This window comes from Dipodomys merriami, unplaced genomic scaffold (genome assembly GCF_024711535.1).
Source record: "Dipodomys merriami isolate MVZ:Mamm:240054 unplaced genomic scaffold, mDipMer1.0.p SCAF_8, whole genome shotgun sequence".
In the NCBI taxonomy this organism is placed as follows: Eukaryota; Metazoa; Chordata; class Mammalia; order Rodentia; family Heteromyidae; genus Dipodomys; species Dipodomys merriami.
In genome coordinates, this window is record NW_027206401.1 from 8,800,317 (window position 1) to 8,825,390 (window position 25,074).

At 37.6% G+C, this 25,074-nt stretch overlaps 1 protein-coding gene across 2 annotated transcripts in view; it reads right to left on the bottom strand.

Annotated features, from left to right (window-relative positions):
- Positions 1-25,074, bottom strand: part of Scaf8 (SR-related CTD associated factor 8) — a 76,939-nt gene that overhangs the window by 11,232 nt on the left and 40,633 nt on the right. For both annotated transcript variants that reach the window (XM_070010676.1, XM_070010677.1), the window contains 11 exons: positions 24,201-24,351; positions 22,965-23,095; positions 18,357-18,533; positions 15,648-15,727; positions 14,051-14,165; positions 11,119-11,250; positions 10,713-10,825; positions 9,239-9,432; positions 5,338-5,438; positions 3,282-3,395; positions 1,676-1,832 (listed from right to left, as the gene is read on the bottom strand). In XM_070010676.1, coding sequence (XP_069866777.1) covers positions 1,676-1,832; positions 3,282-3,395; positions 5,338-5,438; positions 9,239-9,432; positions 10,713-10,825; positions 11,119-11,250; positions 14,051-14,165; positions 15,648-15,727; positions 18,357-18,533; positions 22,965-23,095; positions 24,201-24,351 — 1,465 coding nt within the window. The remainder of the gene's footprint in view (positions 1-1,675; positions 1,833-3,281; positions 3,396-5,337; positions 5,439-9,238; positions 9,433-10,712; positions 10,826-11,118; positions 11,251-14,050; positions 14,166-15,647; positions 15,728-18,356; positions 18,534-22,964; positions 23,096-24,200; positions 24,352-25,074) is intronic.

The window sequence follows — 25,074 nt, forward strand, 5'->3', positions numbered from 1 at the left end:
TTTTCAATTTTTCCTATGTATACATGTATCTATTTCACACCTAAATCCTTCATCTACCACAAAAATCTTGCCCAAAATTTTATTTAAGGTACACACTAAGGAGTCCTAAAGAATGACACCTAAGAAACAAACCCAAGATCTTAAAATGTTTAGTCTAAAGAACACTTGGAAGAGGCATAATGGGAAACACATCTCAAAGGCTTTCTGATACAAAGGCCAACATAATTATTACATGGGAGACAAAAAAGAAAGTATGAACCCAATACATAAATGTCCTCCTGAAGTACATCTCCGCAAATCAGAGAGGATCTAAGACATCTTCCAAGTAACACTAGTAAGGCTGCCCCATGAACCTTGGCTTCATCTCCTACTAATCCTGCTCATGCTGTTTGAACTACACCGACCTCTGCATTCTGAATACAGACTATGCACTTTCTGTTCCCTCTGAATAGAAGGATCTTTCCCCAAATGGCAGGCACCCCTCCACGTACCACTTTCTCCAACAGATTCTATCCATTGAAAACACCATAGTACCTAGACATCCATGCAGTGTGTGTCCCTCTCTGCTCTTCTCCTCATCTTATCAACACAGAAATCCCATTTAGCTCTATTTCTTTCACTAGAACATAAGGTATTTTCTATATTAGGTATTACTGGCTTTGTGGGCCATGTCCTGTTGAACAGATGGTATTACAAAAAGAAAGTCACACAAAACAGGTCAATAAATGAGTGTGGCTATTTCAACCACACTCTTTTTGCAGGACAGGATACTGGCTGGATTAGGCCTATGACTATGATTTGTCAACCTCTGTGCTCCTCGAGAGTAATTATTTTTGCTTTCTGTCCCTCTGCCATAATTCCAGTTCCTGAAATTAGGCCTGACACACCAAGAACTAAAATGTTTTTTGGGGGGTGTAGTGATAAGACTGGAACAGAACTCACAGCCTCATTCAAACTAAGCACATGCTCTGCTATTAAGCTATATACCCAGCCCAAACACAACTTAAAATGTTGAAATTTTCCTTATTAGACTGAAAACTAAAGCCCAAACACAACTTAAAATGTTGAAATTTTCCTTATTAGACTGAAAACTAAAATACTCTGAAATTAGTGATGAGGGCTAAGATGTAAAGAAATAAGGTATATATCACATTTCAGTTCTTTCCAGGAATCAATTATATTTTCTGTCTATAACTGATGACCTTTTACATGTATGAGAATCTTTAAAAATGAGACAGATTTTAAAAAACAAGTCTGATAATCATCTAGCTATGGGTATGGTGAGGGCTGTTATTACTGACTCAGCGCAGGAGTCTGCCATTCAGCTCCATGTGCCAACTCTGTTCCTCCTGTCTTCAACACGGACTACTTAAGACTCTCAAGATCCTCAAGTGCTCAATTCCCACATGAGTGCAAGGAGTAAATAATATAATAATAAGATGTATGGAGGCTCAATAAGCCTCCATAGTTGTACTTCTAGAGAACATTCAGGAAAAAGTTACATTTACAGACTTCTAATTCATACCTTTTTAAAGATATATTTTGACACCTATGAAATAGAACATGTTAAACACAGGAGTAATAAACATAGAGTTGAATCCAGAAAATAAACACAGCTGACACTAACCTTCAAGTCATAGTTAGCAAAGTAATGAGATGACTTTAGAGTTCTTACCAGTATTTACAGTTTCCTGATCAATCATGCCTCCTTCTGCAAAACCGTCCAAGTCATCCACTTTAACTTTTTCCCATGGTATATATGTAACTCCAAGATCTACATCCCAAAACTGTTTGTATTCAGTTTTTACACCTTTGTTTAGAGCCCAAGCAATCTATTGGGAAGAGGGAGGAAAGCAAAACTCAAATTTATACTGTAACAATCATGTAAAAAGCTCAAAATTATATTCAAACAAGTCAAAACAAACTTAGTTTTGCTTTTGGAATTGTTTCATGTCTTCATTAAAGACATTATTTGTAAGATGAAACTTGTGTGACCACTTGTTAATTCTAAATGATATACGTACAAAAACATTCCAAATTTAGTTTTATTTTTTGTGGGTTTTTTAAGTGTGTGTGTGGAGCTTGAACTCAGGGTCTGGGCACTGTACCTGAGCATTTTTGCTCAAGGCTAGTTGTTTATCACTTTGAGCCATAGCTTCACTTCCAGCTTACTGGTGGTTAATTTAGTCTCAGAGACTTTTCCTGCGTAGGCTGGCTTCAAATCATAATCCTTAGATCTCAGCCTCTTAAGTATCTAGGATTACAGGCATAAACCACCAGCTAGTTAGCTAGCCCAGCTAGCTCCAAATCTCGATTTATGACAGGTATCAATGGCTCACGCATGTAATTCTTACTAGATATAAAGAGGTTGATATCTGAGGACTATGGTTTGAGGTCATCCCAGGCAGATGAGGCCTTAAGAATCTTAGCCAAACAAGAGAATGAGGCGCTGACTTCAAGTTCCAGTAGTGGCACCCCAGGAAGGGGGATTTACACGAGCAATACTCAGGACAGCTGTTACAATCGTAAAACCCTGTATACCAGGAAAAATGAGATAAGCAACGCTTAAGTTTACACAAAGCAACTGTGAGAGAAATTTTCTTTGACATGAAAAAACAGAGATGGGGATGCACTAACTTCCTCAAATTTTATTTGAAGTTTAAACCAATGGAATAAACTCCATCTAAAGAGCAAAAATGAAATTGTGCATCAACCATGGGAAGTAACAGAAAATAATTTATGTTCAAGTAAGAGGAAAAATACAGCTTTTAAATTAGTCTCCTCACAAAGCCTGACTTCTGTGAAAAAAGACTTACAAAAGAAGTAACTAACATTAATAGGAAATGTAGTTAGAAGTCTGGGGAGGAGAAAGTAAATAAAAGACTAATGTGTAAATATGAAAAAATTCTACTAATAAAATGGTTTTGTACCAGTGTGATTTCTGGAACAATCTGATTAAAGTTTTGGCTACTGGGATTAGTAAACTTATATCTGATTCTGTAAATCCTGAAGTTTCTGATAAAGTTTGTCCAAAATGCTTAAAAAAAAAAAAAAAAAGATGAGGCTCAGGTTACAACTCAGTGGTACAGCATGTGCTCAGCATGCTCAGTCAGTTCCCAGCACCAAAAAAAAAAAAAAAAAAAAGGAAAAATCTAATAATCCAATAAAATAAGAGCATGTAACCATTTCCTACAAAAACTATAGACTTTAATGTAAGAGACATTCAAACATTGGCCACTTGAACAACACAACGCCCCCCCCCCCCCCCCGCATAATCTTACCTTAATGACCTTGGAACCAATTTTATAGGACCCTGAACTCAGTTTCTGAAGAGCTCGAAAAGCATCTTGCCGATGAACCATACAGACATAAGCGCAGCCCCTGGGAGGAATCATCTATTTAAAAAAAAATATATTTTTTTAGAAACAGCATAAGGTTGGAAATTCATTCTAGCATTTTGTGGTTTTAGAAAAACGGTAAGTTTTGACTACAGACTGTTTCAATTCAGTTTTGGCAAACTATTGAACATATTTCCCCTTTCTTCATTTATACACAAATTAAGACTTGATTTTAATGTGACTCCATCCTAAGCCATGATTTATACAAATCTTGAGTACCAAACATAAAAAATTTCTTGAATACTGAAGAACAATAAAAACAAAAGAATGTATGGTCCATATACAAAACACCACCAAGTACAAGAGAAGTAATATTGTATATTTTATGGCAAATAACTTATTCCTAGCAGTATTTTCAATTTTTTCCAAATGATGAGCTGTGTGTGGAGGGTTTTTGTTTTAGGGAAATATCATAGCTTTAATATAAAATATATAGTTGACAATATGATAAAGATAAATGTTTTATAAAAATTTACTTGTTCAAGTGTTTATGCATAAAGGTTTTAACATGAACAGGAAAATATTCTCAGTGCAAGGATATCTGAAGGCTTATTTACGAAGCATTTGAATCATTCTATAAACTACCAGATCATCCAATTATCCTGAATGAATTAATTCAGAAAACTGTACAGTTTTGTTTTTGAGAAATTCAAAAGGCAGTCTTAGGGAATGGGTTATGTATCACGTAACTTCTGACTTCTTGGAATTTGCCACTGTGACTGCTGTGGCTCAAAATCCCCTGTGGACTCAGCTACTTTGATAGAATTTAAAGGTAACACCTACTAGTTTAAAGGTAGAGGAAAATCTGAATCTGAAAACATTCCAAAAGGTTCTAACATGATGAACTATGAATGATGTTTTCTGAAAGTTGGCTATGCTCAGACAAGTAAAAATTTAAAATCCCAAGCTGAAGTTCCCAATTAATTATCTTTGTTTATCTGTGTAATCAAGCAAGTCAGTGTCCTCACTGTAAAATGGTAATATCTGATTTACTTAACCAGCTTCTTAGAGGATCCAATGAGATCACACACACTTGGAAAAATTCCAAATGGTCAAATGCAATTCAAATGAAGAGTGCTCTGACTAAGATAAAAAAAAAGCCACGTTTGGTCACATACAGAGTATTAGGAATTCAGACTGAAAAAGAAAACTGTTTTTAGGTAATTTGTAATAAAAGGTCCAACACACGTAAAAGTGCAACTGTTCTAATAAAATCAGAAGTTGAAATGAATTACAAAGTCTCATCAAAGGACCAAACTTTACATAATAGAAGAGAGACAGAAGGGATAAAAGCAACTAAAATGGCTAATTAAGGTGTCTAACTTCCAAGAAAAAAAAAACAAAAAAACAAAAACAGGTCCCTGAAAGAAATATCTAAAGGAGATGGGCTGGTGCACAAAGAGTGAAAAAAATCAAGTAGAAGAAACAGTTATGCTCAAGTTAGGTGCAATTCCTTGGCCATGTTGCTTTTCTTGATCAATACTTTACTTCATTTCATAAGAAAGCAAAAGGAGGGAGAAGGAGAATGAGAGCAAAGGGAACAATAAAATCTTACATGAGAAACTGGAGTCCCAGGTTCACTCTGTCTCTACTCCTACTAAAGTACTTATGTATAGGTAACTACAATTCATTTTTAAGAAATTTAACCACCACAGGTTAAGTTTGCTGCTAACTCAAGCAGTTGATGTTTTTATGGATTCAAGTACTATATTATGTCTACAAATCTGGTATCAATATTTTGTAAGAATTCCACTAAAAAGGAAAGACAACTTAGGGAGATAAGCAGGTTCAGAGTAAACACAAAAATGATCAAAGTAAACAATTCTTGTAGAGATGCTCATTATAAAGCTAGATGCTACAGGCTTAACTAGGAATTGAAGTGATTACAAGTGAAAATTACCTATTTTTTAACCTTAAATTCCTTTTAAGTGATACTTACATTAATAGATTCAATTTGTCCAAACTCTTCAAAAAGGTTGGTTAAATCTTGTTGTGTTGCCTTCTTGTCCACCTGACCAACCCAGAGAGTAGTACTACATACTGTCAAGAAATAAGAGACAAACAACCTAAGTCACAAACAGGGTCTCTTCTTTCAAGAAGCTCAAAATAAAACAATTCTAGCAAAAAGGTACTACTGCAGATAACAGATACTTGGTAAGGGATACATAAGAGTCATACCTAAGAGTCAACTTCTACCACATCTTTTGTTCTTGCGCTTTGCAACACAGGGTGGTCCACCTGAGAATGCTGGGATGGGTGTGCCACACTGGGAATGGAGGGTGCCTACTGTCAAACTAAAGCCTCCATCTTGTAACCAATCACCATTGTGTACTGATATTTTCAAGAATTACTTGCTTCTTGATTCCAATTACATAATGTGACCAATCAGCCATCCAGTTGTGTCTGTCATCTTCTTGACTCTTTTGTCAATGGAGTTAAACAGACCCCGGCCTTGAATGGGAACTTTCCACCAACTTTACCAACCTCCTCCACCTGCAGCCATCAGCAGCCCCATTCCCAAGTGATGATGACATAAAACTGTGCACCTCTGCCTGCAAAAACATGACCTCCCCCAAATAGGAACTCTTCACTGATGATAAGAGTGCTATCTAACTTCCCTGTATTACTTCATCACCCTGATAACCAGTTGTGGGGGAAAAAAAATTGTGAGCCTGACTCCTTAGCAACAAGGAGAGAGGATATCACCACTCCTTGGGTTAGGACAAAAACTGAGCAGACCACCGCCGGTACTCCTGCCTAGCTATGAGGAGAGTGGCAGAGCACTCTTCAGCACAGAAGAAAAGTGCCTCAATGAAACCTCCTGTCTCTCTCCTGTGTCTGTTTATTTTCTGACAGTGGAGGGTGGCTGTATGTCTATACCATCTAGGAGGAGCATGAAGGGTGGTAGACTCCCGTGCTCTAGGGGATGAGGACAAGGATGGGGTTTGAGACTGGGAAATGAAGTCCCCAACATGATTCTGAAACACAACAAAGTTTCAAAATCACTCTCAATGCAAGACTACCTGTGAACCTTTTAAAACACCTTTCAGTGTAGGTGGTCCCCAATCAAGATAAATTTGAAAATTATACTACCTCCTATGTCACCTTTAGGGAAATAAGACTGTGCAGATTAACTAGAGGAGATGAGTGAATTAGAACACTTCCATTTGTTATCATCAAAGACGAAGATACGTGAGTATTGAAAGCCTCTTCTTTTTAATTAACAAATACTGACCATGAGATCCTGGTAAACCCTTAGCAGCTATGCTGTTCATGTTTTCTTGAAAACCTCCCCTTATAGAAGAAATATTTTAAAATTTGAGGCAACACTTTTGTATCAATGTAATGTACCATATTTGGATTTATGACAATGTCATAATTTTAAAAAAATTCCCAGCATTCTGATCTTGACAGAGCAAGCCTACAGCAGGCTTTAGGGATAATTTAACTTGACAATGAAGTATAGTCCTTGGAAAGATCCCTACCAGATGTCTCTACTCTAGCTGGTCAGAACTCAAACATCTTCCAGACCTGTGTAAGCTTTAGGAATCATTTATATAATGCACAGACTCTTGTAAGTGATCTTTTCCTGCTGTGTTTTGTTTCATGCAATCTACTCTGAACACATGTAATATTCAACACGTCTCAATTTACCTCAAGATCCTTGATTTTTTTAAAAAATAACTTAAGATTCTGACCAACACACCATCTAATGAAGCTGCTTTACAAGTCCCACAGGTTTGGATGTAAACTGCTTGAAAGGCAGGGAGATTACTCAACTTACCAAAAAGCCCTAGATAAATTTCTGGAGCTCTTTGACTACTTCCTTACTCATTTCCCTGTCATACATTTTCCAGCTACCATCACCTCCCCTTAACACTGTTTCACAATCCCTATGTCTTTCACTTTTATTGCTCTATACTTTTATTTTTTTTCTAAGAAACAATAATTATTTATCTCCATCCATACAGAGGGATCAGGGATCACCTGATTCCTGAAGTGTTACTTTGATGCTTTACAACCCCTGGACTGTTCATGAAAACTTTGTCTCCCCTTTTCATGTTAGTATGAAGGCTTGGATTCAGGGCATTTAGATCTTGCTCAGCTTTATTGCTCATGGTTGGTACTCTACCACTTAAATCATAACTCCAATTCATCATTTGGCTAGTTAATTAGAAGTGGACTTAATTGGAGTCTTTTCTGCCCAGAGCTGGCTTCAAACCACAATCTTCTGATCTTAGCCTGAGTAACTGTGATTACAGGCATGACCATGAACACCCAGCTAAACTTTGTTCATAAATACATGTGAAAGAATAATAGTGGGCAATAGTTCCTCACAAAATTAAACAAGTGTTGAGAGAATAGTGACCACAGTACACTACTACTGCTCAGCGAGAAGAAGTAAACTAAGGGAGATTTGGCCTTCTCTGGATTTGCTATATGCTTAGATAAAAAAACAAGTAAGTCTTGGAGTTCAAAAGCAGAGTGACTACATTTAGCAAAAATTAACTGTGTTTCAAAACAAAAGAAAGGATTCTGAACTTTCTCAACAAAAGTGAAAATTATTTGAGGTGCTGGATATGTCTGATCATCACACATATGTGAATGGAAGTATCAGATTATACTCCCAATAAAATAATAAGTGCTAAAAATAGATTCACTGGTCAATAAACACATAGTGACAACAACAAAATGAAGAACTAAATAAAAGAGTTTCCACATAAAAATTCTACCTAATATTAGCAAATAAAGCTAATAGTTATGAATGTCCTAGTGGCAATCCCGTGAAGAAGTTTAATAGAGGTTTCATGGCCACAGGCTGGATATTATTCATCAGCCAACATTAAAATAGTTGCATCTAGTCCTTTACCATAAAGGACCACAGAACCTTTAGAAGTTAGAAATACAAATACTATTAACACTAGCTCTCAATACCAGGTAAGATTCTGGAAAGATAACCATGGCCAACTCAAATTGCCAAAACTTACTAAGCAGATGGCTGTTGCCTTTGATTTTAGGCCTGGGTTTCCAAGATGCTCTAGCAGCGTAAATTACACCAATTATTCACTTTTCTCGCAGACAGAAGGAATTTATTGAGACCTTCAGAAATAGGTAAAATGACCAATGTTTAGCTCTTGGCAAAAAAAAAAAAAATTACAATTGTTACATATTACGTACTTCTATATCTGTAGTATGTTAGCTCACCTTAGAAATCGTAGCTCATTAATAATGGGCCAGAATTTGGAGAAACGCAAACTTACTTTGTTGTACTTAACACAAACACCCTCCCTGCTCCCCTAGTCTACTACAAAACAAACCCACAATAATATCAGCTGTTCTAATTATATATAATAGACTAACATACAAAGACTGAAAAGGTTTGTGAACAGGAACTGCTCCTCTACTACTAAGCCATAATTTATCATTTGCATAAAAATTTATAGTAAAATTGGGCTGAGAATGTAGCTCAGGTACAGAGTACCTGAGTTCAGTTTCCAGCACTGAGAAAACAAAGTATATACTCTGTATGGTAATTACTCCTACCCCTCACTGTTCACCACTGGTTAGCAAAGTCAAGGTGTCATGCTACAGATATCAACTTGGTGTGTGTCAGGATCATTAGCAGTCATTTTCTAATCTGCATTAAAAAAAATTCAACTCTCAATGACCTTAGCATTTGAGTATAGTCTGTCTTCCTTTTACTTCTCAAATAAATTACAAAATTTTGGGATAAAATTACTTATATAGCAGGCCCCTTCTTAATTCTTAAGCCTCAAATTAAATTTGGTTTAGAGATTTTATACCAGGAAACTAGTTTGTAATACTTGTGTGTTACTCACCACTTAATGTTTTAGATCTAATTGGAGGTAATCCCTTTTTCTGCCGTTCTTTTTCTCTTTCTCTGGCTCTCCTTTCACTTGAGTAGGAACGTGATGACTTCCTCTTCCTTTCTCTGGAGCGGGAGCGTGATCGCTTTCTGTGCTTACGCTTTCGAGAACCAGATCGTGACCTGGACCTTCGTTTTCTTGGTGATCTAAAACAAAACAAAACCATAACTATAAAACTTCACTTGTACTGACAGCATCAACTTTCTGTCAAATCTTCACATTTTAAGTGAGGAGTGGGAAGAATGTCTTATATTTAGCTGTCTCTTAGGATGTTTTAATAGATCATCCATTATCAAACATGCTTTCTGACTAAATTTTTGTCCTATGGAGGTTCACGGTGACCACAAATATTTGTCTAGTGATTCTGAATCTAGGTGATTATTCACGAGAGGAAGAGAAGGGCTAGATTCAAGAAAGGCCTTCACTGATTCTTAAGACTCTTCTGATCACTGTCCAACAGGAATTTAGAACTATACTTATGACAAAAATAGTACATTCTTGCCAGCCCAGACAGGGAAATCCATGAGATTCTTCATCTCCAACTAACCACCAGAAAACTGGAAGTGGAGCTATGGCTCAAAGTGACAGAACACTAGCCTTGAGCAGAAAAGCTCAGGGACAGTGCCAGGCTCTAAGCTCAAGCCCCATGATTTACCAAAACAACAAACAAACAAACAACAAACCAGACTGTTTCCAACAGTGCATGAGGCGATTACATAGTTACGCTTCATCGTTTTGAAGGGTCTAAAATTTTCTGGTTCTTAAATTTACAACAGGTGACACTAAAACAGTTCAATGTTTACCGTGCAGATTTCCAGGCTATTCCTACAAAAGTGTGGAGTATGAAATGTTTTGGTTTTTGTTTTTCGGGTTTTTGGTCAGCTGTGGGGCCTGAACTCCAGGCCTGGGCGCTATCCCTCAGCTCTTCAGCTCAAGGCTAGCACTCTACCACCTGAGCCACAGTGCCACTTCTGGCTTTTTCTGTTTATGTGGTGCTGATGAATCGAACTCAGGGCCTCTGCATGTAAGGCAAGCACTCTACCACTGACTCAATTTCCCAACCCTGGAGTATGAAATGTTAAAAGGGGATGATGGTAATTTTTGTAGGGGTTTTGGGGCCATTTTTTATAGCATTATGAGATAAAATGGAATGCAAAAAATACAGCTGATGTAACTGTATACAGTCAGGGGCATTTATACTCCTACTAGGTAACATTTTAGCATCAACAAAAATCCAGTGTAATCCAAAACCCCCTAGGCTATTACTACAATATGTGGCAGACAGACATGTGAACGAGCTTCTCTTGTTTCTAATTTACAATTACTTTATTCTTAGGATAGTAAATATTATTTCAAGAAAAGCATTTTTCATTTTGATACAAACAAATAAAGCCAACATAACTACTGTTAAGTAAGAATGTAGAACCTTGAACGAGATCTCGAGTGAGTTCTTGATCTTGAGCGAACGGCTACTTTCTTAGCTTCTTGTTCAAAGATCTCCTCTTCCACTGCATCTTGCCCTTCATCTATATCCATATCCTTGAAAGTCAAAAGAAAGGCAAACAAACCGTGCTTAGATAGTTACATCTTGACCATTCTGCCCATTTGAGCGGTGGGGTGTAGTACTGAGGTTGAACTCACATTCTGGCTCAGGCTCAGCTTGCTTACTTAGTGCTATACACTTGAGCCATACTACAGCCAGCAATGTTGCATTAATATTCAATAGGTGAAACAGGGTGTAGAGTTTAAGGAAAAATATATTCAGACATTACCATTAAACAATATTTCCTTAAATAATTTTAGAAATTTGTAACTCACAAAAATACTTTTACCTGTTGCTGAATATCTATGGAATCATCCAAATTTGCTTCAGGTTCAAGGAAATGTTGCTGGCTGCTTCCTTGTGATGGTGATGCCGAATGCTCTGACCCAAATGTTCCTTCTTGACTATCCTGGGGAGTTGCCTATTGGAAACAAAAATAGTACACAACAATTTCATTACAAATGAAAACTTAAATATGGTAAACATACAATTAAAATGCTAAATTATAAAGTAATCAATCTAAAATCACAGTTTTACATAAATTAAACTTTACTTAAAAAGCAAGAGAAAACCAAAGAAGGGAATGTAATTTTTGAGTAGAATGAAAATGGAAAGTACAAACTACAGAGGTTTAGACAAAGGGTTATACAATGAATGATGCTAATGGCAGTAAATTATATGAATCTAGAATTTCACCAGTAAGTAGCACTGACAAAATAGTAAAAATGAAATATTTGTAGTAAAAAAGAATAAAATATAAATACATATATGTAAATTGCAATAAAATTTTATTTAGCAAAACCATTCTTACCTTCTTTCTACTTTATTAAGATAACAGTAAAAAGTACTTATAGACATATAAAACACTTCAAAAGTTCTAAGAAAAGTAAAAAGACCTAATTATAGGAACAAATAAATGTATGCTTCTTCTCTCTGGCACAAGAATTACCATAAGTTGATACAATGATAATATAATGCTTATTTGATGCTTACCACTAGTGTTTTTCTTGAAACTTAAAAAAAGAGAGATTAGGTTATCATTAGGGAAAATGATTTGGTAGAAAAAGTGTAAGACAGGATGTGTGGATATCCAGGACCCACACACAGCAGTTCCTGGTGGTACAGACTAAATAATACTATGGTAACAGTCACAACTGTGTCCACAAACAATCTGCTTAACTCTGCGTTTCAATCTAAAAGGAATCGAAATGCCTATCTGTAGTTGAGAACTGCAAAAGCAATGAAGAAAACAGCAACACAAGAAAACATTCTATCAAAAGCAGAAAATGTACATGACCAGTGTTAGTTTAGGGAGAGGAAAAACGGTTCTAATGAGATTTAAGAGTTTACAGGACTAAAGAAACCACAGGAGGGTAAACACTATCAATGAACTTAGTCCTATTGTAGAAAGGTCCAACTGGACCTTAAGACTTTAGTTCTAGTCTTAGAAACTACTAATATCAAAAAACAAGAAACAGATTTGGTCAGATATATTTAAGTTGCATCATCTCAATAAATAAATAAATAAACCAAACCCCAGTGGGGAATTTCAAACACACATTCAGCAGCAGTACAATACACTAAAAGTATCAAGAGTTCTTTTATGTAGTGTTCTAGCCTGAGGAAGCTCTAAATTAAATAGCCTTAGTATATGTGATTTTCTTTTTGTTTTTGGATGCCCATCATGGGGCTTGGAACTCAGGTCCTGAGTACTGCCCCTGAAAGGCTAGCACTCTACCAACTTGAACTATAGCTCCACTTTTGGCTTTTTTTTTTTTTTTTTTTTGGGTCCAGTCGTGGGGCCTCAACTCTGGGCCTGGGCGCTGTCCCTCAGCTCTTCAGCTCAAGGCTAGCACTCTACCATTTGAGCCACAGCGCCACTTCTGGCTTTTTTCTTATGTGGTGCTGAGGAATCAAACCCAGGGCCTCAGGCATGCAAGGCAAGCGCTCTACCACTGAGCTACCTTCCCAGCCCACTTTTGGCTTTTTTTTGCTGGTTAACTGGATATAAGAGTCTCCTAGACTTTCCTGGCTGGGCTGGCTTCAAACTGCCATCCTCAGTCTTAGCCTCTTGAGAAAAAGCGAGATGTAGTGCTGACTCAAGTATTAGGGTCCCAGCCTTGAGCTTAACCCACAGGCCTGGCAAAACTAAACTAAACTAAAGCAAAACAAAAAACACAACAAAACAGAATTTAATAAAGTGAAATGTTATTGTTTAGTTGCAATAAATTCATTACCAAAAATACTGTATTATATTTCAAGATAAAAAAAATCATTTTTGTAGTCTGCTGTTATTCTTCTTTCAATAGTTGAAAATTCAGATCTTTAACTTTCAGCCTATAATGGCAAAAGAAAGAAAACTGACAGGAAATCCACTACACAGTAATTTTATTTTTGCCTGCCCTGGGACTGGAACTCAGAGCCTGGGCCCTGTCTCTGAGCTTCTGCTCAAGGCTAGCACTTTACCACTTTACCACTTCCAGCTTTTTCTGTGTATGTGGTACTGAGGAATCGAACCCAGGGCTTTATGCAAGCTAGGCAAGCATTCTACCACTAAGCCACGTTCCCAACCCTATACTAATTTTAAAAAGCAGAAGAGGAATGCAAAGTAGTACAATCCAAATCTAATGATGACGATGATGAGCTCTCTATTTTTTGCATTAGATATTTAGTCTATGCTTAAACTTTTGAGTCTGAAGATAAAGGAGTCTTAATGCCTTCCTCGTGTGAACTAAGTGTCAATTTTGCCTCACACATTTAATAAAGTTCTGTCAAATGGTAACAGCAATTACATTCTTTTAAACTAAAGAACAGTCTGTTTTGTGACTATCATCACTACACAACTGTCAGTGCCTGGAAAGACAAGAGAATGGTGAAGAAGATACATCAGTCAAAAGTGTTTAGTGGTAATTCTGCAACTCCACCTTTACTTCCTGTTTTTGTCCTTTCTAGCCATTGTAGAAATCAATTTCCATAACATGGATTCCCTAAGTTGCCAGAACACATTCTGATTACAGAAAAAGTTATACAGCTCTTGAATAATACTAACCTTCCTAAGAATAAAGAGATAAAGATATATCACTATACAATAGGGAGTGAATAAAGTGGCTGATAAAAACTCTAAATAGATGAGAAAATATTAAGCCCCCAAAACCAACCACCCCACAGAATTATTTTTCAGACCACAGAGACAATCCAAGACCACAGGATGGGCTACAGACCTTCTGAGGCTGCTGCTCCAGGAGCTGCTGTCTAAGATGTTCAATGTTTTGCTGTTGCAGCTGCTCTGCAATCTGATGAAAAATGGAATTGTTCACAGACTCTGAAACGTGAGAACTAAAAAGAAAAACAAGTATTTTAAGACATACTAAAGATAACAATGAAGATAACTACCTAATGAAAACAAAAAATGCCACCTTAATACAGCATATTCTATTACAATGCCTTGCTTTCAAAATACTGACATTCAAAACAATATATCACATTAATACATTAAGAGTGAAATATACTCAACAGTGTTTGGACAGACAATGCTGTATGCTCTGTGGGAGATCTGATATTACTGTCTCTTATTAAATACATTTAGTAATTTTCATTGGAGCATTTTAAGCAAAATCTCAATAAAACACAAAAGAATTTATACACTTAACTCCTTTTCTATTTAATAACATAGTGGGGAAATGGGCTACCAACCAATACATGTACAATCTATAATTATAACTGACCTTACACTTTATGAAATTAACATGCTTCCCTTATAAAAGCATATACATTATTAAGGATGTTAACAGAAGCAAACAGCATAGAAACAGTGATTTAACTATACTCTGGGAAATTCACACCTGGAGTGCACCTGGAATTCTGGGTGCCATAAGGTAAGACATGAACAAAAAAGAGGGCATCCCAAAAGGGGCAAGCAGGATGGTGAGAAGTCTTGGAACGGTGGGGAAAAGTGTACTTCATCTGGAGCAAATAAACCTATAGGGAAGAATGATACCTATCTTCAAATACTGAAAAGCTATGTCCCAAAAGATAATGGAGTAAATTTGTTCCCTTGCTTCAGAAAGCAAAGTTTCAATTCTTGTTTCAGAAGGATACATAAAGGAGACTCTTAGATTGCTTTAAGTCACTCATCTACACATCTTCAAATATCCCTTCCCACTTTGTTATCTAAAGTACTAGATTTTAATTGTGGTAAGGAAAATCTCTTTAATGAAAGGTATTTCACGCATTGTAGTGACATATCTTTATTGATGACCATAATTTATAAAGCTCCAAAGCTCCTAACCTGTCTGAAGTAAGTCCTAGAGGCTTCCTCCCTCATTCTTCTCCCACCTGCCATTTCCCGTCTCCCATAGCCATCCTCCTACTCATCTTCCCATGTGTCCTCACAGAACCTTGCAAGGGCTCTGCAGACTACTGTTTCTTTCAATAAAGCACAGGCTATGTCTAAGCCCAATTTTCCTTCTCCACAGTCTCACACACCCTGTCTGGGTCTCCCAGAGCTCCTATTCTCACACTGCAGATATTCTTACAACTAGCTAAGTAAAAGAAAAACAGAACTGTGCTACACTTACCAATATTTATCAATTTTCCTAGGAAACTTTGACATATCCCAACTATTTGCAAAGATCTGAAAAACAGTCCAAATAATCTAGGGAGGCAGTAAGAGAACAACGCTTGCATCTTTTGTAATGTTAGGAGTAACAACCCCAACTCAGGCCAAGCATACTTGTAGGTCAGAGGGAAACTACCCAATATGTATAAAACATGAACAGAAGAAAGTGTTGTCATAAAGAAAATAAAGAGAATTCTTACAGTTGAGGAGTTGGGATATCCTTTTTGGGTTCTTCGCTATGCTCAGAGTCTTCCCCAAAATCAAATCTATCCATCAACTTCTAGGGAATGGGAAAAAGAGACACATTAAATTAAGTTGCACTTCACACAAATACAAGTTACAAACGCTGGTTTGTCTGTAGCTTTAACTACTATGTTGTGAACAGAATACAGCATTTTAGAAGACCTTTAGTTTTTCTTAAAACACCTGCACACATATAATATGCATTCTCCCTGAGAGTTCTGCTTTCTGCAGCTACACCTATCTAGCAAATGTAGTAGGAAATACTCCTATGCTTTCTTTCAAGAGATAACAAATGCAGATTTTATATGTTGTTATAATTATTCTATTTGATTAGTTTTTTACTGGGCCTAATTTGTAAATTAGACTTCACTGTTACGTATGTATAATAAAATCAGTGTATGTCCCTATGAGTGTACACAGTGCCAATCCATACTGATATGTTACTCTGGGCTGTCAGCACCCACAGGATGTCCTACGATGTGGAGAAGACTACTACTGCATCGCCTTATAACAAAACAAATTCTGACACAGGAAATACAAACACCAAAAGTCCAGTTTTCCAGAAGTGAAGCCTACAGATTAAAATAACTAAGAGGTCTGCCCTTGGTAATATAGCCGATTTAAAAAAAAAAAAAACCTAGGATCATAATCAATGTATCCATTCCTACCAAGATTCTCACCTTAAAGTGCTATCTCTTTTGAATATTCAGCACTAATAGAACAAATCAGGATTTGCTTTCCTATACAAATAATAGCAAAACTTTTAAAAAAGATACCACTGCCAAAGTATAGTATTTCCATAATGAGCAAGCGTACTTAAGATGTGGCATAATAAATTCAAAAGGATACTCAATTTTTACAATAGTATCTTATGCCAGGCACTGGTGGCTCACACCTATAAATCCTAGCTACTCAGGAAACTGAGATCTGAGGACTGCAGTTCAAAGCTGGCCCAGCCAGCAAAGTCCATGAGATTCTTTTTTTTTTTTTTTTTTTTTTTGCCAGTCATGGGGCCTGAACTCTGGGCCTGGGTGCTGTCCCTCAGCTCTTCAGCTCAAGGCTAGCGCTCTACCACTTGAGCCACAGCACCACTTCTGGCTTTTTTTTGCTTATGTGGTGCTGAGGAATTGAACCCAGGGCCTCATCTATTCAAGGCAAGCACTCTACCACTGAGCCATCTTCCCAGCCCCTCCATGAGATTCTTAAAACCATAAGTAGAACTGTGGCTCAACATGGTAGAGTACTTGTTGTACAGTGCCCAGGACCTGAGTTCAATCCCCATGACAAAAATAAATAAATAAATAAAACAGTAACAACAACAACCCCACTATCTTAGACCAAAACTTATATATAGCACAGTTTCAATTTTTAGAGAAGTTTTCCTTTGAACTTAAACATATTATAATTTTAAAAGATTAAAATTACAAAATATAGATACATCACAATTAATGTAACGAAGCATCAATAGAAGGAGTAAGAAAACTTGAAAAACAATCACTTGCCTCAATTAAGAATAAATTGACCACTTATCTTTACAAAAGCAAGGATTTTAAATGCTTCAAAGGGATTTTTAGGGCTGGGAAGGTGGCTCAGTGGTAGAGCGCTTGCCTTGCATGCATGAGGCCCTGGGTTCGATTCCTCAGCAACACATAAGCAAAAAGAAAAAAAAAGCCGCAAGTGGCGCTGTGGCTCAAGTGGTAGAGCGTTAGCCTTGAGCTGAAGAGCTGAGGGACAGTGCCCGGGCCCAGAGTTTGGGCCCAAAAATCCCCAAAAGGGATTTTTAACATGTTTATTTATCACGATGTTACATAAGTAAGCTAATGAGTAGATTACTGTTTTGGTTTTTGTCAATTGTGGAGCTTGAATTCTGGGCTTAGGCACTATCCCTCAGCTCTTCAGCTCAAGGTGAGCGCTCTATCTCTCGAGCCACAGTGCCACTTCCTACATTTTTTTTTTTGGGGGGGGAGGGGTCCAGTCGTGGGGCTTGAACTCTGGGCCTGGGCGCTGTCCCTCAGCTCTTCAGCTCAAGGCTAGCGCTCTACCACTTGAGCCACAGCGCCACTTCCGGCTTTTTTTTTCTTTTTGCTTATGTGGTGCTGAGGAATCGAACCCAGGGCCTCATGCATGCAAGGCAAGCGCTCTACCACTGAGCCACCTTCCCAGCCCCCTACATTTCTTTTTAAACAGTTTTACCCCCTCCCTCATTTTCTCCCATTCTCCTTGACTCCCCCCTGTCCCCCAAGCAAAAGGAAATTTTAAATTAATTTCTTTCAGAAGCTTGAGCCCTTTATAAAATGTAGAATGTCTTACACAAAAGCGTATATTAGAAGAGTCCATGAACAGGTGTGATGGCACACACCTACAATCTGAGCACTAGAAGGCTGAGGCAAATGGCTCAAGGCTAGCCTGAGGTAACATGATTCAAACACACTAAAATTAAAGTAAGTCTGTGAGCTGAGTACTGATGTCCACCTTGTAATCCCAGCACTGAGGAAGCAGAGGCAGGGGGATCTCAAGTGGAGAGGATAGCAAGTTCCAGGCTACACTGAACAACGTAGCAAGATCTTGTCTCAAACAAAACAACAAAAATAGCTTATGACAAAATATAATTTATAGGATTAGAATCCCCATGTTATTGCGAAACACTGAACATTTTCCATTGGTACCTTATTGAAAGAGACTCCTTGATCCAAGGGGGTCAGAGTGCTGGCCGCTGCAGCTGCAGCTGTAAGCTGTGCAGTGAGCGCCTGCAACTGAACCACAAGTCCCGCATCCAATGCCTGCAGGATGGAGGGCTGAGGCTTCTGCTGCTGTATCTGTAAGGTCTGTATTAACTGCTGAAGCTGCAGAGGAAAAATGATTACAAAACAGGGTTGGGTTTTATTCCTAAGAGTACCTGTCTAAAAAATTTAGTAAATAAACTTACTCCTACTATGTACAGTCTTTTGTGATCATGAAAGTCTTTCTTTGTAAATTTATATAACGCAGTCCTTATTAGCTCTGTTCTTCTTTGGCAGTCAAAGAATTTTAAGCAAAACAATCAGGCAATAAAGCACACATAAACAAATCCTCATAAGTTGACCAGTGCTGTTCACTTAGCTTCCTGCAATGAACACCACTAACAGAACCAGCTTTGTCCCTTCATATTTACCACCAGAGAACACACATCCCCAGGGCAGGAGACTCACTGATTAATCTATTCTCGTGTTGAGCAAGTGAGGCAAAGGAAACCAGTTATGAATGAGGAACAGTTGAACAGTATCAACCAAAGTTAAGGCAAGATTTGTTTCCACTATCCACCACTCTTGTTTGAAAAAAATATGCAACAGTAATATTTCATAAGCAAGAAAGTCCTATATAATTACATCCAAAGTAAGTAATAATCAAGCTATAAACCTGATGATAGGCACACTTGTACAGATGGATAGGAAGAATAATTTCTAATATTCTACCACACAGTAGCGTCACTATGGTTGACAAAAATTAACTGAATACTTCAAAATAGCTAGGAAGGAGGATTTTGAATATTCCTACTAGAAAGAAATGATAATGTGTTTGATATGATCATCACATATTATATATAGTGAAATGTCACACTATATTCTAAACACAGATTATATGCCAATTAAAATGAAAATTTACATAATTATTTTAGAAGTTTTAAACGTGAGTTACATCTAATAATTGTCAGTTTAGGAAAATAAAAACAGCAAAACTGTGAGAGTTATAGTATATGTACTTAAGTTCAGTTTGTAGTATGAGAAGACACAAACACTGTGCAAATGACTCTAAAGTGTCCATTCTAAAACAGCAACATTAGGAAAAACTAGTTTAACTATCGAGTATTTCCTATAGAACCATTAATATATTCAAAAAGAAAAATATACCAGAGTTAATTTGCTGCACTCAGAAAGCTCCCAAAGTGCTAAGACTGTAACAGGTACATAAAAGAAAACAGGTCTGGGAAGTTGGCTCAGTGGTAGAGCGCTTGCCTTGCAGGTGTGAAGCCCTGGGTTTGGAGTCCTCAGCACCACATAAATAGAAGAAGCTGGAAGTGGGCGCTGGGCCTCAAGGAGAAGAGTGCTCAGGGTCAGCACCCAGGCCCAGAGTTCAGGCCCCACAACCCGGGGGGGGGCGGGGGGGGGAGGGTGATGGAGGGAAATCTTTCCCATAAAAGAAAATAATTTTTCCTATCATTCTGTCAGGGAGAGAGGAAAGTAGGAAGGGAAGGAAGGATGGATAGAGACCATATTTTCTCTTTGACACATTTTAACAAACTCTCCCATTCTGACATTTCCATTTTCCCATCAGGACAGTTATCTTTCAATGCCCAAGTTAAAAATCCCCACAGAATGTGACTTTCCTGTCCAATGACCTCACATGCACTCTATTACTCTCATGCTTGCTCTCCATACTATTTCTTTGGAAAGTAACAGAAACTACTTTTTATATTATTCTCTGTATTTGCTCCTTCAAAATTCCTTCTGCTCTCAAAAATATTTAGTAGACAAAATGTATAAACCAGTTCAAATCCAAAAGTATATATTAATTTGGTTTTTATGTTTTCCAAAGTCTGGAACGGTCTATGTTAGGCTGTTTACAGCAAACATTCCATATTTACTATTTTTCACATATTCACTGTCTCTCTTCCAGGATTACTGCTAGCAAAATGACAATATTCACTGTCTTCAGATATTACTTCCTCCAACCCATTGAAGTACTATTTTAGATCATATGATTTAAACATAAAAATCTTTGTTGCTGGGAACCACAGTGGCTCCCTCCTCTAATTCCAGTTACTTGAGAGTGAAGATTGGGAGAGTGAAGAGTGGCGATCTTGGGGAAAGAGAGACTCCCCCTCCCCCTATCGCAGCAAACAGCTGGGCATGGTGGTGTATGCCTGTTATCTCAGCTATACAAGAAGCGCAGACTGCCCTAGGCATAAACACAAGCCCTTATTCAAAAATAACAAAGCAAAAAGGGAATAAAGGCTCAAGTGACAGAGCACCTCCTTAGCAAGCCTTGTGAGACCTAGATTTAAACCCACACTGCCACCAAAAAAAAAAAATTAAAAAATAAAACAACACAACTTTTCTTAACTTTCCATTTAAGTAAACAGCATCCAAAACCTAGGTCTTGCTGGGCTTGCATTTCAACTGTGTCACTAATAAGTGCCTCCACTATATCTTTCCTGTGCCTATGCTTTTGTATATCATTCATTCCACAAAAAATGTATGGATATTGTCTTAGCATACACAAGTGTGTAGGGAGGGAGAGAGGAGAAACAAAAATGCTGAACTAGCATAATATCTACTCCAGAAGGAAGAGACAAAGAAAAACAATACTGAAGTTGAAACCATATTATTATGTGGGAAGAGAAACATTAGGAAGAAAAATGCTGGGTCAGGATTCTAAATAGTACTATTTAAAGTAGAAAGGCCACTGTTGCTGAAACCAAATGGGGAAAAGAGTGAGGATGGGAATCGTGATAATAAAATGGTGAGAATGGCTCAAATGAGAAAGACAAAGACATGTTGAGCAGGGAGTATTATTACATGAAGAACATACAAAGCTTAGTAAAGGAAGTAAAACTGTGGAAAGCACTCCTGGGCAACAAAGCCACATGACCACTTAGTTTTGTAAGGGCAACTGCCTGAGATTATAGGTAAACTGCAGTGGAACAGGGTGGAGGCCCCACTAAGACTACTGCAACTAGGTACTATACCTCACACCTGTAATCCTAGCTACTCAGGAGGCTGAGATTGAGAATCCCAGTTCAATGCTAGCCTAGGCAGACAAACATAAGAGACTCTTGTCTCCAATTAGCTAGGAATAAGCTGGAAGTGGAGGTATGGCTCAAATTACAGGGCAGCCTTGAGTGAAAAAGTGAGAGTGTGAGGTCCTGAATTCAAGCCTTAGTACCAGCAATGCATATACACACATACATATATACATGCATGCATACACATGCAACCCTTGGGCACGTGCGCACACGCGCACACGCGCACACACACACACACACGCTTTAAAAAAGGAAGAATGACCACTGCAACACAAGTGAGAACACACACACACACACACACACACACACACACACTTTAAAAAAGGAAGAAAGACCACTGCAACACAAGTGAGAGAAGTAATGCTGGCGTATCTAGGAACTTGTGAGAAGAGGTACTAAGAAGGGGTTTGATTCAGGAGCTGTGCCAAAGCTGAAGGATTTCTCAAAAGATTGCTTGTAAAGAATGAGAAGAAAGAATCAAACTCTAAACAACTCTAAGGTTTCAAATCAGCAGCAAGAACAGTATTTCTACTGAGAGGAAGCTGCAGATGAAGCAAGTTTTATTTGAAAGACTTCATATAGCTCCTCTTTAGCACGTTTTTCTTACCTATCCTTTGAAAATCAAATTGTCACTTACACAACAGAGCTTTTCTTGAGCTAAGCTATTTACCACTGTCTAATGTCATTTTGTCATGTTAAAATTGTGTGTTTCCCCTCAGATAGAAGACTTGTCATGTTACGGGGGTAGCAATACACTTAATTTTGGCACAAACTGTTAAGTGAATACTTTGGTAAAGAATGCATTTCTTATATGGTACTCTTTTTTTCTGTTTGTATGTGCCATCCTGGGGCTTGAACTTAGGAGCTGGGTGATGTCCCCAAGCTTGTGTCCTCAGAAAGTGTGATACCAGCCGGGCGCTGGTGGCTCACGCCTGTAATCCTAGCTACTCAGGAGGCTGAGATCTGAGGATCGCGGTTCAAAGCCAGCCTGGGCAGGAGAGACCGTGAGACTCCTATCTCCAATAAACCACCAGAAAACCGGAAGTGGCGCTGTAGCTCAAGTGGTAGAGCACTCGCCTTGAGCTGAAGAGCTGAGGGACAGTGACCAGGCCCAGCAGTTCAAGCCCCACGACCGACAAAAAAAAAAAAAAAAAAAAAAAAAGTGTGATACCACTGAGCCACAGCTCCACTTTTGATTTTTTTGGTAGTTAATTAGAGATAGGGCTGGCTTTGAACTGCAATCCTCAGATCTCAGCCTCCAGAGTAATTAGTATTATAGGTATGAGCTACTGGTGCTCAGCTAAAACAATCTTGAACAACACAAATATGTTTGTGCTGAATTACTGAATGAAAAATGAAATTTACAAAGTAATTGTACAGTGACCTCAGTTTTATAAAAATAAGACAAAAATGCATATACTTTAGATCATATAATACATTAGGAAAATAATGAATTCTCAATCACTTTTAATATAGTAGAAAAGCTGCTCACCTGCTGGCCTTGAGGACTTTGTAAGATCTGAGCGACAGCTGCAAGTGTATCTGTATTTGCGATCTGAGATACCCAAGGGTCAGGCAGGCCCTGGACCACATTGGCCGGAGTAACAGGTGTCACAGGAGTTCCTTTTATAAATGACCCCCCCCAAATAAATATGTAAGTAAACAAGTAACTTGAAAAGATAGAGGGATCTGTCCAATTGCTTTTATAAAATATATACAGATTAATATGTTTTAATTTTAAGACCTTATTTGGAAAACCAGTTCAAACCCTTTTATACAATTTGGTAGATTTAAAAACAAAATACCTCCTACAAAGCCCAAAATGTACCTGGCTAATAAACTAAGGTACAATAACAAAGCCTGTATTGCTAAAGAGCCATTAAAAATCTCACTTGAGAGAAAACTCCTTAATATGAGGGAAATAATCCAGAGACAATTTTTGATGAAAATCGTAACAATATTACAAAATCATTTCTACTAAAAATGTTTATATAGCCGAGCATCAGTGGCTCACTCCTGTAATCCTAGCTACTCAGGAAGCTGAGATCTGAGGATCGCAGTTTAAAGCCAACCCGGGCAGCAAAGTGAAACTCTTATCTCCAATAAACCACTCAGAAACTGGAACTGGCGCTGTGGCTCAAGTGGTAAAGCGCTAGCCTTGAGCTGAAGAGCTGAGGGACAGCTCCCAGGCTCAGGGTTCAATCCCCATGACCCCTCCCCCCCACACACACAAAGTTTATATATGTGCACATATGTGTTTATGTAAAACAAAAACTAAATATTTACCAAATATTAAGTATTTCTTCGGACTGAGACAAATACTTTTAAATGGCATTTACATGCCACAAACAAAAAACTTTAAATTATTGTTAAAACAGTCTTGGTTTTATTAAAAATGTTTTTTCAGGGTATTTATAAAAATTAAGTCCCCCTGATTGTCTTTAAATACCAACCTGCTTTAGATAAAGATGTAAAGAGGTTACAGTCTAAATCAGAACCCTAATTGACAAGCACATGTTCTAAAGTTCACTAAATTTTCTAAACTTTAGAAACAATTACATATGAACATAATATCTGATTTTTATTGTTTTCTTTGAAATGACAGCTTCTTTCAACTATTTAATGTTAGACAACTATCTAATGCCAGACATCTAATGTTACAGGTGGGTAATCAGTGGTAAAGCACAAATAAATCAATCCACTACTAGGTTACCTTGCAGTCACATACCTGGAGTGTTGCTCATGGCTGCAGTACCGGCCAACACAGGTGTGACAACTGGGGGAGGAATCCCAGCTGCCATGTCCAAAAGGGGCTGAATGATCTCACTCTTAAATACATTGTTCTTCTGCCACAAGTTTAATACTCTCACTATTTTACTCTGTAAGAACAAAGGAAAGTGACATCTTGATTTTTTTTTGCTTCAAAACCTCTATATAGCTGAGCACCAGTGGCCCATGACTGTCAAACAAAAAAAAAAAAAAATTTTTTTTCCATACAATCTTTTCATACTTGTTCTCTCTTTTCATTATTCTTCCCTCTATCTTCTCCTCTCATCCATGCCATACTGGCCCCAAATAATACACACTCTATGTAAATAATATTCTATACATTCATTCCTCTACTAACCTGAGGTTTTGCCATCCTATGAAGAAAAACAAAACAAAAGTCTCCACACCATCATGTTTTCTCCTCCTGGAGCCCTTTACTGGAGTACTGCATATAACAGATTAAGCTCTTGAATAATTACTACATGTATATCTCTATTTTTCAATTAACTTCACCCTTTTCTGGATTGCTTCAGCATTCAAAGCACTTTCGATTTTTGGTAAAGATCTAGCCATTTATGCAGATGCCATAAAACGCGTGAAATATATGCTATCTACATAACCCTTCTTATTACCTTTGGTTTTAAGCAGTGTCAGTGAATTACAAAATGTTTTAAACCCTCATTTCCTTCATTTGTAAAATGAGACTGTGTAGTAAAAGAGTTTTCATGGTCATTCTCAAATGAACATGGCCAGGATTTCCAAGGTCTTAACTACTGCCAAATTTTGGACATTGTCAGACAGAATTATAATGAGATTTAGTTCTTATAGCAACA